General features: G+C 54.3%; 1 protein-coding gene across 1 annotated transcript; it reads left to right on the plus strand.

Moving 5' to 3' along the window:
- Positions 1–586: 586 nt before the first annotated feature.
- On the plus strand, positions 587–11,674 carry LOC112962820 (voltage-dependent L-type calcium channel subunit alpha-1S-like; the record flags this gene model as incomplete). The annotated part of the gene is made up of 15 exons (XM_026059318.1): positions 587–759; positions 1,448–1,513; positions 1,715–1,806; positions 2,321–2,480; positions 3,098–3,225; positions 3,718–3,814; positions 4,901–5,003; positions 6,169–6,270; positions 6,390–6,514; positions 7,606–7,734; positions 8,517–8,716; positions 9,503–9,579; positions 10,034–10,143; positions 11,035–11,151; positions 11,414–11,674. Coding segments are annotated over 15 exons (1,940 nt in total), but the record flags the coding sequence as incomplete, so codon positions are not given.
- Positions 11,675–12,916: the final 1,242 nt, after the last annotated feature.

The raw sequence follows: 12,916 nt of genomic DNA on the forward strand, positions 1-12,916 counted from the left end.
CCCCCCCCCCACCCAGAGCCTCCTCATTCTCTGTTCTCCATTTGTCCCATGAAAGCCCTGCTGCGATGTGCCCAGGACTGAACAATCCTCAAACTGACCTTTTTGTGCTTAAACAGCCATTATTACCCCTTCCTCTGCCTGGCCTAGAGCTACCCACACTAGGAGGCCCTGAAACCCACAGCTGGGGTGGGAAGGTCCAAAATGGTACCTAGCGCACAAGAGCCAGGAGGGACCCTAGTCTGTCTTTGGGTGGCCCTGGTTGGCATGTGGTGAACTGCACAGCTCTCCCCAACCTACATTACATCATGTCTTTCTCCTTGAAGTGTCCCATCCCCCTAGCTAATGGGATTTCTTTAATACATGTAAATAGCTGGCCCCTGGGCAGTCCAGGGTGGGTTGAAATGTCAGACAGCAGGGCTGAAGAGATGAACTTATGCAGAGGCTGGAGGGAAAATGCCAGCACATCACCATCGTTGTTTGGTCCTCCATACAGGCGAGGGTCATGGGGAGCATGATTTGTGCCTGGAGGAGGGATCTCGTTACCCTTCTGCCCCCAGGGCCTGTTCCCACTCTTATCTGCCTGGAGGCATCAGCACCCACTGCCCTCCAAGTGTTGTGGTCTGCCTGCAGGACGCTGATGACAACTCCCGTGTCTCCATCACTTTCTTCCGGCTTTTCCGGGTGATGCGGTTGGTGAAGCTGCTGAGCCGGGGAGAAGGTGTCAGGACCCTCCTGTGGACCTTCATCAAGTCGTTCCAGGTGCGTAAAGGACATCTCTCCCCTCCCAGACATACACGTGTCACGGGCTGGCAGCAGGCTTTGATGCTGAGACTAACTGGGCTAACAGTCTCTCTAGACAGGCAGAGGAGAAAAGCTCCTTTGGTCACAGGCTGCTGGCTTCAAATTGTAGCAGGGGGTCTGCACCATGTGCAACACCATTGTCTGCATGTTTGGGAGTATCTGTGTGGGTTTTCCCAGGCTGACATCAGCATGTTTCGGAGCATGAGACATCTCTGGTTGTCCCCTAATGGCTGACCAAACAGGCAGGGAAATGCCCTGGGGCATCAGCCCTGGACCCAGCAAGGCTGGGGCACTGCGTCAAGTGGGCAGTTCAGGAACACGCTGCAGCATCTCAGCACACCAGCCCCTGAGTCTGGGCAGCTCCCTCAGCCCTGAGCATCTCCCAGGCCTGCTCAGCCTCCATCCCAGCTGCAGCAACCCAATGATCCCTTGGGGCTTGGCATTAGCCTTCCACGCATGAGCACCAGAAAATGGGGCTGGCAGGGGGATGGTTAGAGGAACAGGCAGAAAGTAAAGTGTAAACCCCCTCCCCACATGGAGGCCTGACTGCCAGCCCCAAGCAGTACCTCCAGACCCAATCTGTTGTCCTCAGGTTGCCTTGATATGGGGCTGTTGTCTCACCTGACCCGTGGTCTTTTTGTCACAGGCTCTGCCCTATGTTGCCCTGTTGATTGTGATGCTGTTCTTCATCTACGCTGTGATCGGGATGCAGGTAAGGAGAGGGGCAGAGCTGAGATTTGGTTTTGAGCAGCCACTCCAAGTCTGGTAGCATCCAAAGAGGTGCAGGGATGGGGGTGGGGGGGTGGGGACAGAGAAACCAGGTACTCTGCCAGGCACTTCCTGGGACTTTGCTGTCATGAGAGTAGGGGATATCTGAGGAAGGGTGCTGGGGACCTGACAGTGTGATTTTCAGATGTTTGGGAAGATTGCCATGGTGGATGGTACCCAGATCAACAGGAACAACAACTTCCAAACCTTCCCACAAGCTGTGTTGCTGCTATTCAGGTTGGTCTTTTCTTGTCAAGCAGGCAACTCTGGAAGAGAGCTGGTCTCAAACTCTCCCACGGCTGCCCGCTAGCCTGGAGTGAAGAAGATCAGTATTTTTGTAGCTGATTTGTTTTTTCCCCTGCAGAAAAATGTCATGTAGCAATGGAAGTACTTCAGGAATGGCTGTTGGTGTGCCTAGTATGGCTGAGCTGGTGGAGAAAGGGGGCACTTTAAGTTTTCTATTCTGAATGTTTCCTTCCCAAATTGGATTTTAATTTGTGAAATTTCAAGAAACTCAAGGGGAAGCAAGAGCTCAGCCCAAGGCTTCCCTTAGTCCCAAAGAGATCACTTCAGAGCTTTCAATAATAGATGCTACCCAAACCCCCAGGCTGGAGAGTGAACCCTGGAATCCTGACCGCTCCTTTCCCAGAGGCTCCCTGCTCGCCTGTGCACTGGCCAGCTGCAGCCCTCACTACAAGCCCAGTGCACATCCTGCACAGGGCAGAGACCAGCTGGCATCCCCTCTCCTCAGGTGTGCGACAGGGGAGGCCTGGCAGGAGATTCTGCTGGCCTGCAGCTACGGGAAGCTGTGTGATCCTGAGTCAGACTTTGCTGAGGGTGAGGAGTACACCTGCGGCACAGGCTTCGCCTACTTCTATTTCATCAGCTTCTACATGCTCTGCGCCTTCCTGGTACATCTTTCTCCCACTGGGCCCTGCGTCGTGGTGGGGGACAGGTCCCGTGCTCAACCTGGGGCACCCCTTGGCACCCCACTCCCAGTCCCAGGAGATGCCTGGGTTCAGGTGGCCATGCATCTCATGGAGTTGACCCCACAGCACCCTCTTCCCAGAGGTGTCATCCCCCAGCCTATGGTGTAAACCTAGCACCTGCACTTCCATGGGGCCCAGGATGTCCAGGTAGATCCTTGCCACAGCCCCTCAGCATGCTGCTGTCCAGATGAATAGGCCATGTCTTTAGTGTCTGATGCGAGGGTGTTTCCTGTGAGGGTGGAGAGGGAAGAGCTGTCCTGTGCCCACTGCAGCCAGGGTTAGGGCAGAAGGCCCTTCTGTGCATGGGATAATCCACAGCATCCACAGGCTCTAGGAGGATCCCAAGCCCCTTCTCACCCCTGAGCTGACCCTTGTCTGCCTTCACTTTCCTATTGTCCTGGTCAGGGCCACATGGGCAGTGCTGCCCTGCTCTGTGCTCTGAGTCACAAGGGGTATTGCTGCCCCTCTACATGGGGACCTGCTGCATGCCTGGTCCTGCCCCGACCCGGTGTCCTTCACACCCACTCATCTGCCCTCAGATCATTAATCTCTTTGTGGCTGTCATCATGGACAACTTTGACTACCTCACACGTGACTGGTCCATCCTTGGGCCCCATCACCTGGATGAATTCAAACGGATCTGGGCTGAGTATGACCCTGAGGCCAAGTGAGTGATCCTGCATGGCATGAAGTGAGTGGCAATGAGGGTACAGTTTGCGTGGGGCCGGTGTCAGAGAGGCCAAGGATGAACTGCTCCCTCTGCTGCAACCCTGAGACAGGTACCGCAGTGCTAGCTGTGGCAGTGTCTAAGAGTTAGGTCCCGGCCTCTGGAAATGAATGCAGACTGCCAGCTTGTTCAGCATGTCCCAGGGCAGATGCTAACCATCATCATGTTTGGGGCCATGAGACTTCCAATCCCCTCCTCATCCAATCCCAATGATACTGCCAACTCTTCCCACTCTACGGCACAGCTTTATCTGCTGTCCAGTGCCATGGCGAACAGTTGCTCTCCCCAAGAAGCGCAGGAAAGCGAAGGGATTTGCCCACTGAAGGAGCATGGGGCAGGCCAAGGGGACAAACCAACACGTCCCTTCCCACACCACTGTGCCCCACAGTGTCTCCCATCCACATTGTTGATGCAGTTTGTTGCCTCCCACAGGGGGAGGATCAAACACCTTGATGTGGTGACTCTGCTGAGACGTATCCAGCCTCCCCTGGGCTTTGGGAAGTTCTGCCCACATCGTGTAGCTTGTAAGGTAACAGTCAAGGGGATGGCTTGGTTAGTGGGCATAGGGGCATCTTTCCTAGGCTGTTTCTGCATCCATGTAACCCCTGCCTTGCCTCACCAGAGGGGCTGAAGTCAGGAATCCAGCCAGATTTCCAGTGTTATAAATTATGCTCACGCTCTGATCTCTGGTGTTTAATAGAGAGGAGTCTTTTGGGGCAAGCAGAGATGCTTTAACCTGGCTAGAGTTGATGCATTTCAGGGTCCTGAAGAGAAGCACCTGCCTGTGCTCACTCCAGCACCGTGGTAGATAGCTATAGTGGCCTGGTCTCTGGATGACCCTGAGCCCTCAGTGCAGAGGAATTTCTGAGCCACAGTGGAGTGCTCCAGATCCCACCTGGGGCAGGAGGGCAATGCTGGGCCTGATTACCCTGCTACATTGCCTGGGCCATAGAGGGTTATCTCCAAGAGCCAATAGCACTGAGGGAGCTGGAGACTCCTGCTCGGCACATTTGAGTATCTTTTTCCCAGCTTGGCTCATACTGCTCAAAGCCAGGGCCTGTTTGAAGCTCATATGAAAACCATGTTCAGCAAGACAGAGCTCAGGGTAGCTTCACTGGTATGAACCCTTGTGGGTCTTGGGCAAACTTGTTAGGAGGTTTGATCCCCAAATCACATCAGCCTGATGCAATTCTTGGAGGATGGAGTGCAACCTAGAACAGCTCCCTTCTTGCCCTAAAAGCAATGCCACGTACTCTCCTTCCAGCTCTTCCTGTAGCACCACGGGCCTATAGGTTGAGTTATTTCCACAGGTCTAATCTAAACTTCCTCCAACTCAGTCTGGTTTAGCTGATTAGGATGAGTGATGTCTCTTTCTCTCTGGCCTGTGTGCTGCCAAGAGATGGTGCAGAGTCCAGCTGGCCTGACTGTAGTAGCCAGAGCTGGGAGGGTTCCTTGGCTCACAGCTCAGACTGAGACGTGTCGCTCAATGCGGAGTCTCTCTCACACCCGTGTGAGGGGCTGTAGCTGCCCTCCTGCCAAGACAGGCTGCATGTTTGCATGGAGGTGCCAGCTTGCTCCAGTCAAGTGGGAACACGATTGTTGATTTGTTGTGCAGCGTCTGGTATGCATGAACATGCCCCTGAACAGCGACGGCACTGTCACCTTCAACGCAACCCTCTTTGCGCTGGTGAGGACAGCCCTCAAGATCAAGACAGAAGGTGAGAATACTTGTGTCTGCCTCTGTCACCTGGCCAGGAGACCAGGGGAACCTGTGACACAGAGTGCTAGTTACGCCTTTTCTGCCAAGAACCACAGGACTCCTTCCCTGTTGGGCTAGACCCTCTACTGCAAACTTCCAGCACCCTCCTCATCTTCGTACCTTTATTTCCCTGGATCAGGAACCATGGGCACATGCATGGGGCTGCTCAGGGCAAGCATGGAGGACATTTTAAAGTTGTACATGTATGTGTCGCATCCCCAAAAAGCAAACCAGTGACACCCCAACTAGATGACTTCACCCTGAACAGCACAGGAGCAGTTCTGACCCAGTTTCCAGCCCTGCCGCGGTACATGGCTGGCAAGCTCCCTTCCCACACTGTTAAGCGTAATCTGATCCTCCTCCACACCCATCACAGTACTGCCTGCTCCAGATTTGCATCTCCCTATGTATTTATTATCTCATACTGGGATGAAAGGGGCTAGAGGGATCCTCTTTGAATTTGCTTAGAAAGAGTTGCTCTCACCACCTTCCTTGCCAGCAGTGGAGTTTGCTAAGCCCTGCTTTGGGAACACACCACACTAACTTGTTTCCATGGTTCTGGATTTGGCAGCAATCACACAAGCAGCTCTGCAGCAGGGCTGGGGCAGCCAGCTCTGGCAGGAGGTGAGGCTGAGTAGTGGGGGTCCATCTGGATCTGACATCTCCCAGTGGCAGTGCATGTGTATCTTCCTTTTGGCTGAGGTGGGAAAGGACTTTGGGAAACAGAGTCCTCAGCAAAATGCAGCCAGCACTAGGAGGAGCACAGGATATTTCAGAGCACGCATGGGGACAACCTGGGATTGCAAGCTAACAGAAATGGTGAAGCCAAGGAGAGCACTGAAGGGGAGGTAGAGATCTGTTGTTGACCACCAGACCAGACAGAGAACAGAGAAGCTGGCACTAACACTCCACCCTTTTGCTGTTTGCTAGGACCCACCCTGTAGTTAAGGTCTTTTCAAATCAAAGCCCCTTTCTTAGAAAGCTAATTTTTGCTGGGCAGGGAGCCTGGGGAGGAGCCATCACACCCTGCATGAGTCTGGACAGGTTTTCACATGCCTTGGCTTCGTTCATGTCCATGGTCCCCTGGGGAAAAACTACTCCATCCCTGCTCCCTTTCCTCACAGGTAACTTTGAGCAGGCCAATGAGGAGCTCAGAGCCATCATCAAGAAAATCTGGAAGCGAACAAGTATGAAGCTTTTGGACCAGGTCATCCCACCTATTGGAGGTGTGTTTCCTGGTGGCACTTGCCAGAGGGGCTGAACCCCTTATTGGGGTCTCGGCTCTTCCAGGCTCTTCAGAGCCTTGTGTTAGGCGATGTTGTCAGGTTGGCTTTCTCCCCTCCAGATGACGAGGTGACAGTGGGTAAATTCTATGCCACTTTCCTCATCCAAGAGCATTTCAGGAAGTTCATGAAGCGCCAGGAGGAGTATTATGGTTACCGGCCCAAGAAGAATCCTGTGGAGATTCAGGTTGAGAGTTCTGGAGTGGTGGTGGAGGGGTGACTCATCCTGGGAGCAGATGGTGACTGGGTCTGTACACGGCATGGTGGGGAGTTCTGCAAATAGGAGAAGGGGCTTTCCTCAACTCAGAAGAGTCCAGGATGACATAGAGAGACAGGGCTGAGATGAGACATGGTGCCTTTGTCCTTCAGGCTCTGAAAATGAGGTGGCTCCAACTGAAGCAATGCTGAACTTGTCATGAGTGGTCCTCCAGGTTAAGGTGACCTTAGTCCCCAGAGCGCAGATAAGTCCGGAAGCAGAGGAGTTTTCTGGCTCCCCCTCTGCTGACTCCTGCCATAGATAAGACTCAGATGGCTATGATGCCTCATGAAGCAGTTATAAGACCTGGAAAGGCTTATCTCAGACCAGTTTTTAGGCTGAACTCTACTCATCCATCTGCTTACCCACTAACTCTTCTCCAATGCCAAGTCCTTCTTCATTTCCTCACTTTGACAGTGATATTGACAGTCTTGGGTGCCTGGTGCTCTGAATATCTTGATTGGTACAACATTAGTTGGAGAGGGGTTGGTGTGCATCATCTTGGACAGGAACTGCTGCAGAGTCAGAGAAGACTGCACAGACAACCCTGAAGGATGCTGCTAGGGTGGGATGGGAGAGGAGAAGTTTATGTGTTCGGCCAAAGCTACAGAGATGTCCCCAGCCTCTGCTGACCTCCTTGTAAGGAAGAAATCACTTATAGTAATAAAAGATGAGGCCCAAAGAGTGCAGAATGGGGAAATGAGCCAGGGCCCCAGCTCAGATGCCCTCAGACTGGGGACAAAGACATAGCTACTCTGGGGTATCATCAACATGACCTTTCTTCAGGCTGTCCTTAGCAAATCCCTTTGTGGAGCTGCATTTGCCCAGAAGCTGCTTCACACAAATACAGAGTCAGCTAGCTGCAGGGCAATGCATGACCTGTCCCTGGTAAGGGATCTGTCATGGCAGCATGGCTTGGGAACCAAGAGAGTGGGGTTCATTGTGTTTCCTTCTCCAAAGTTCAAAGAGAGAAGGGTTGTGGGGCCAGGCCATATCCAACCATGCCTCCTTGTCCCTACCAGGCTGGGCTCAGGAGCATCGAAGAAGAAGCTGCCCCTGAAATCCATCGGGCCATCTCTGGGGACCTGACAGCTGAGGAGGAGCTAGAGAGAGCAATGGTGGAGGCTGCCATGGAAGAAGGGATATACAGGGTAAGCACAGCCTTCAGGACACCTCAGATGCCCAGCAGGGCTGAGGGGTACTTGGTCCTAGTCATCCCCCATTTCCACGTGTTGGTTGTCCACCAGTGGGTCAGTGTGGCTACCAGTAGGTGGAGCATAGTCCACGTAGATGAGCCTGATCATGAAAGACAGCATGAGCCACCAAGGTTGGATCAGTGCTTCTTTCCCCTACCTAGGCATCAGGACGCCCTGCTTTAGTATTACTCCACTGGGCAACCTGCTTCCTGCCTCTGTAAAATGATTCTGCTTATGTCTGGCATGGATATGCTGGATGTTGACCCACAGCTTTGGGTCACGCCCATCCGCACTTCCTCCCAGGCTGAGACAGGACAACTCAGGTGTCACCACTACCCACAAGAGAGACGGATTCTCTCCCCACTCCTGAAAAGTCTGTGAGTCAGCCTGAGCCACTGTGGTGTCACAGGGGCTCCTGCTGTGTCCAAAGGTCTCACAAGTTCAGTGTCCCACAGAGATGGCACAATTTGTCAACGCATGGGGCTGGAGGCTCTCATCCCAACACTGCTGTGTGACACAGGGTTTGTCATGTCACCTCTCAGTGCCTCAATATCCCCACCTGGACAGAGAGGCTCTTGACACCATGCAGTACACAAGGCCCTGGCAAAGAGGTTATCAGAGAGAATGGTGTTCTTCTGGGCACCCAGATGTGTCTTTTTCCATGGGAATGGTCTCATTTCTCACCCCAGAGTAGCCTGGAGCTCCACGCTTGCTCTTATATGCTCTGTTGGTTGCAGAGAACAGGGGGCCTGTTTGGCCAGGTTGACACCTTCCTGGAGCGGAGCAGCCCCCTGCAGCCCCATGTGGCCAGCCAGAGACCCCTGCAGTTCACCGAGGTGGGCAGCGAAGACCTCGACTCCCCTGTCTTTCTTGACGACTTCCCCCAGGAAGGCAACACCAACATCAACAATGCCAACAACAACAACTCACTGGAAGGGTAAGGGTTGGTAAGCCTCATGTGAGCGTGGTGAGGCTGGAGGGAGAGCCAGATGCTGTGCCCCGCCCTGCTCACAGTGACACTGTGCCATTGGTGGATTGTGTGTTGGTCTTGCCCAGGTAAGATCTAGAGAAGTGACTGATTCCAGCAATGAGGCAAATTGGGCCCTGGAGGAAGTAACTGAAAGCTGGACACTAGCTTGGAAGTGGCTCCATGGACATGAGCCCTTTGTGAAGAAATTCAGCCTTCAGAGCATGAAGTAGGGTCCCAGGCAAGGAGGCAGTGAGGGCAAACACCTCTCTCCAATCCCAACTCCAGCCTAGGACTCACAGAGATATCCCCAGGACACAGGTGTCTCCACACATCTCTGTGTGTGACTACCCTAAGTGCCCTTCACTTCCTTTGTCTTTGTTCCTTTGTCTTGGTGGCATTAGGATCTAGGTAGACAACAGAGCTCCAGGAAATGCAGGAAAGACTCTTCTCCTCTTCTTCCTGCTATCTCTGTGTGCCAAGACCCAGGCTGAGGTGGCAGAAGAGGTGGTGCCCAGGAAACCCTGTGCCCCACAGCCACCTGAGCATGGGGTATGGAAAGGCTGGAGCAGTCTGGGGCAGGGACACAGGTTACAAATGTAAGAGGACATAATTCTTCCTACTTCTTGCAGTCTCCACCCTGTTCATCCAACCCAGACATTCCTCCTGGTCTGCCCCCCGAGCTGTGTCCCCCTGGGTAGAGAAGACAGGGAGGGCTGCATCCCTCAGGCTGACCCATTTCCCTGCCCCTGCCAGGGTGAAGTACGAGGATGAGTTGCTCGGGCAGAAGGTACTGACAGCACCCAGGCAGCCATGCCTGTCTCCAGCATTGGGTGAGTCTCAGCATTGCTCCTGTCCTGGGGAAGATTTGCACCAGTCCCTGGGGGCCAGGGCACCAGGAAGGGACTGGCTCCTCAGCAGACAGGAGGGGAACACAGAGCTCCCAGCAGTTTGCAGATAAATTCCCCACCTCTCCCCGACATTTCCACCCTTGAGAATGATAGAGCGTGGAGCCAGGTGCCTCAGGCTGTGGAAGGGCTGGTGACCCCCAAGCCAGCAGAGCCATGAGGCCACGTTCATTTCCACAGACAGGGATTTCTTCATCTTTGCCCTGTGTGAGGAGCAAGCATGGGGGAGAGGGCAGGAGGGGGCCTTTCTCTGTTCCACTACCCCTAAGCCCTTTCTTTCCCCCAGTCTAGTTAACCCTTTCCCAGCTGATACCCTCTGAGGTGGCAGTGGTATTCTTGCTCTTGTGCCCATCTGATGCCCCTGCTTTCCCTCCCCTAGAGCATAACCACACTTTCCCTGTGAAGAGGCTGCAGCGGAGGCTGAGCAGGAGGCGAGTGGCCACTTTTGGGGGCTGCGCATCATCAGGGCTGCATGTTCTACCCCAGGAGGTAAAGGGGACAATATGTTTCCAGAGACAGCAACATGGGGGACGTGGGCTGAACCTGCCTCCCTTCCTAGGAAAGGCCAACACTGCCGTGCTGCAGAGGCACCCAGTCCCTGGTGCTCCCCAGCCAAGATCACAGCTTAACTGGGACTTCCACTTGTGATGAGCTCGGGGAATGAGCCAGGCCTCCTACCTTGGTTACTGCAATGGGCTCAGGGCATTCATCCAAGCCGGGGGAGCTCAGAGTTCTGTTTTCCCAGTAGCAACTCTCTGGCTTCCCCACTACCTCTGGAGCCAGGACAGGAAGAAGTGGGGGTCAGGGTTGCTCCTGCACCACTCTAGCTGACAGGATCTACCTGACAGGCTCACAGTGCCCCTTTGGCTCCCAGACCCTTTTGTAGGGGAGACACCCCAGGGGAAAGGGGCATTTACATGCCTTCACTCTGCACTGAAACTTCCCAGGAGGCAGATTCATGGAAAGATCCCCAAAACCCTGCCAGTGGATGTGTGAAGGCTGATGCATGCCATGTCCCTGCCCCTGGTTACACACTGAGGACAGCCAGGCCCTTGCTCAGGGCAGGGAGTTCCTCTCCAGCTCTCATCCCTCTTGGCTGGAGTGGGGAGCCCTGGTGTCCCCTCCACATTATCAGTCCTCATCCTGGGGTTCCGAGCAGATTTCCTGCCTCAGTGCCTAAGCAGACTGGTGGGCCTGGGCTGGTTCCCAGCTCTCTGCCCCCTTGACCCTGGTGGTTCCATTGCTGGGCAGAGCTCCAGAAGGATGGGAGTGGGTGTCCAGGCTGGCGGACAGTACCTGCTGTCCCCGCATTAACAAAGTAGGGCTTTTCTTTGAACATTGCCCAAGCCCAGGGTGCACCTTTTTGCTCCTCTCACCCAGCTGCCTGGGAAGGATGGCTCTGTGGAGAGGACAGTGTCCAGCTCAGTGTGCCAGCAGGATGAAAGCAGTGACCCAGATGTAACTTCCACCCCAGCCATCACCTTCCTCATCCGGGAGGTAAGGCAGGGGCAGGAGACTGGCAGAGGGCAAGGAAGGTCTGCCAGGGAATGGAAAAGGGGTTGGTGCGGGGGCTGCCATGCTCATGCCAAGGAGGGGGCTGGAGGGCAAAGCTTAGCCACGGGCATGAACAGCATTTATGTGCCAACACAGAGGAGAGCAAAGCAAAGGCAGAGGGGATGGGCTGCCTGTAGACAGGGGCACTTTGCTACAGACTGAGCACACTCTGAGCTATGACCCCATCCTCCACTGATGGCTCCAGGCTCTGATCTCTGGGGGCCTCGCAGCTCTGGCCCGTGACCCATCCTTCGTAGCAGTGACCAGGGATGAGATGGCGGCCAGCAGCCAGCTGGAGATGAGCGAAGTGGAGAAGGCAGCTGTGGAGCTGCTAAAGGGAAGAGAAAACCTTCAGGGCATGGAAACCTGCTCTGTCCACCAGGACATCTTGGCTGCATCACCACCTGCCTCCCAAGGGCTCAGCACAGCCACCTCCCAGGAGACCATCTCCATCACTTACCTGTGAGCTGCCAATGCTGCCCAATGGGCACAGCCTCTTTCAGGTGCTTGCAGGGGGGTTACTGGAGAAATGTCATGCTTCTGCCCCTCTCTGCCCTTGCGGCTTGTTGGGCTCTGTCCCAGGGCAGGAGAGGGGCAGCTCTCTGCCCAGCAGTGGGAGGATATTTGGGCCAGGTCTCCAGGATGTTGGTGACAAGTCAGGACAACATTGTGCCAGCAAGGTCTTGCAAGAGTTGAATGGGTCATTAAAGTCCTCCTGCTATGTGACCCCACAGATCACCCTGTCCCCTCCTTCTTCTGCCACCCTGGCCAGAGTGCCAGTGCCCAAGGCTGCTTGCCAGCTTACCCTAACCTGGGGAGGGAACAGCAAATGGGAGACCATATTTAACCAGATCTGGCAATGATTCACATGACAGCCTCCACATGACAGCCTCCACCCCCAGGGTGCTGACAGAGCTCACACCCTAACCAGCCATTTTGGGAGTGCCAAGCTCTGGGTGGCTCTTGGCATCCCAGGAGCCAACACCCAGCAGCTGGACCTAGAGCCCTTATGTCTGTGATGGAGTCTATTTCTCTTGCTTACAGCTGAGCCTTTCCTATGGGGAGCTGGATGAGTGCTGTCAGAGGAACATGACCTGGGGGTAGATCTGCCTTGGGCTGGCACAGTGATTGGATATGAGCGTTGTGCCAGTTCCCCAAGCAGAGCAAGGCCTGTGGGTTTCCCAGCTCATTCTCCCATCTAGGTAACAAAGTGGGACAGGAACAGAGATGTGACAACATATCCAGGTCAGTGTAACAGCCCATGGTTTAACTGGGAGGGGAATTAGCCACAGGGAGAACTTTCGAAAGGACGCAATGCAATTTCTATCACTTTGGATATCTCTAAACACCTGCTTTAGGGCTTGGACACTGCATGCCCATCCCACTGCTTAGCCCAGCCTACAGGAGGGTCTCAACCAGCCCACAGATATCCCCACTGCTCGGTGGGGGACAGGACAGATATGTCTGTGCATTACCAGGTGGCTGCAGCTCTACCATTTCTGTCCTGTGCTGTTTTGTGTAGTGCTGGATACCGAATAGCTGTGATTATTTCTCTCCAGGAAGGGGCCTGCCCAGGTTAGTGTTACATACTTCAGTGCCCCAGGAGGGATCTGCGTGAGGCTGTCTCTTTGTAGTGATCTTGCTCCAAAGGGCCTCCAGCCCACCCTAGCTGGGTAATACAGGGCTCTTTCTTGCTAATATGTATTAA

Source organism: Apteryx rowi, unplaced genomic scaffold (genome assembly GCF_003343035.1).
Source record: "Apteryx rowi isolate R43461 unplaced genomic scaffold, aptRow1 scaffold_1556, whole genome shotgun sequence".
Classification (NCBI taxonomy): domain Eukaryota; kingdom Metazoa; phylum Chordata; class Aves; order Apterygiformes; family Apterygidae; genus Apteryx; species Apteryx rowi.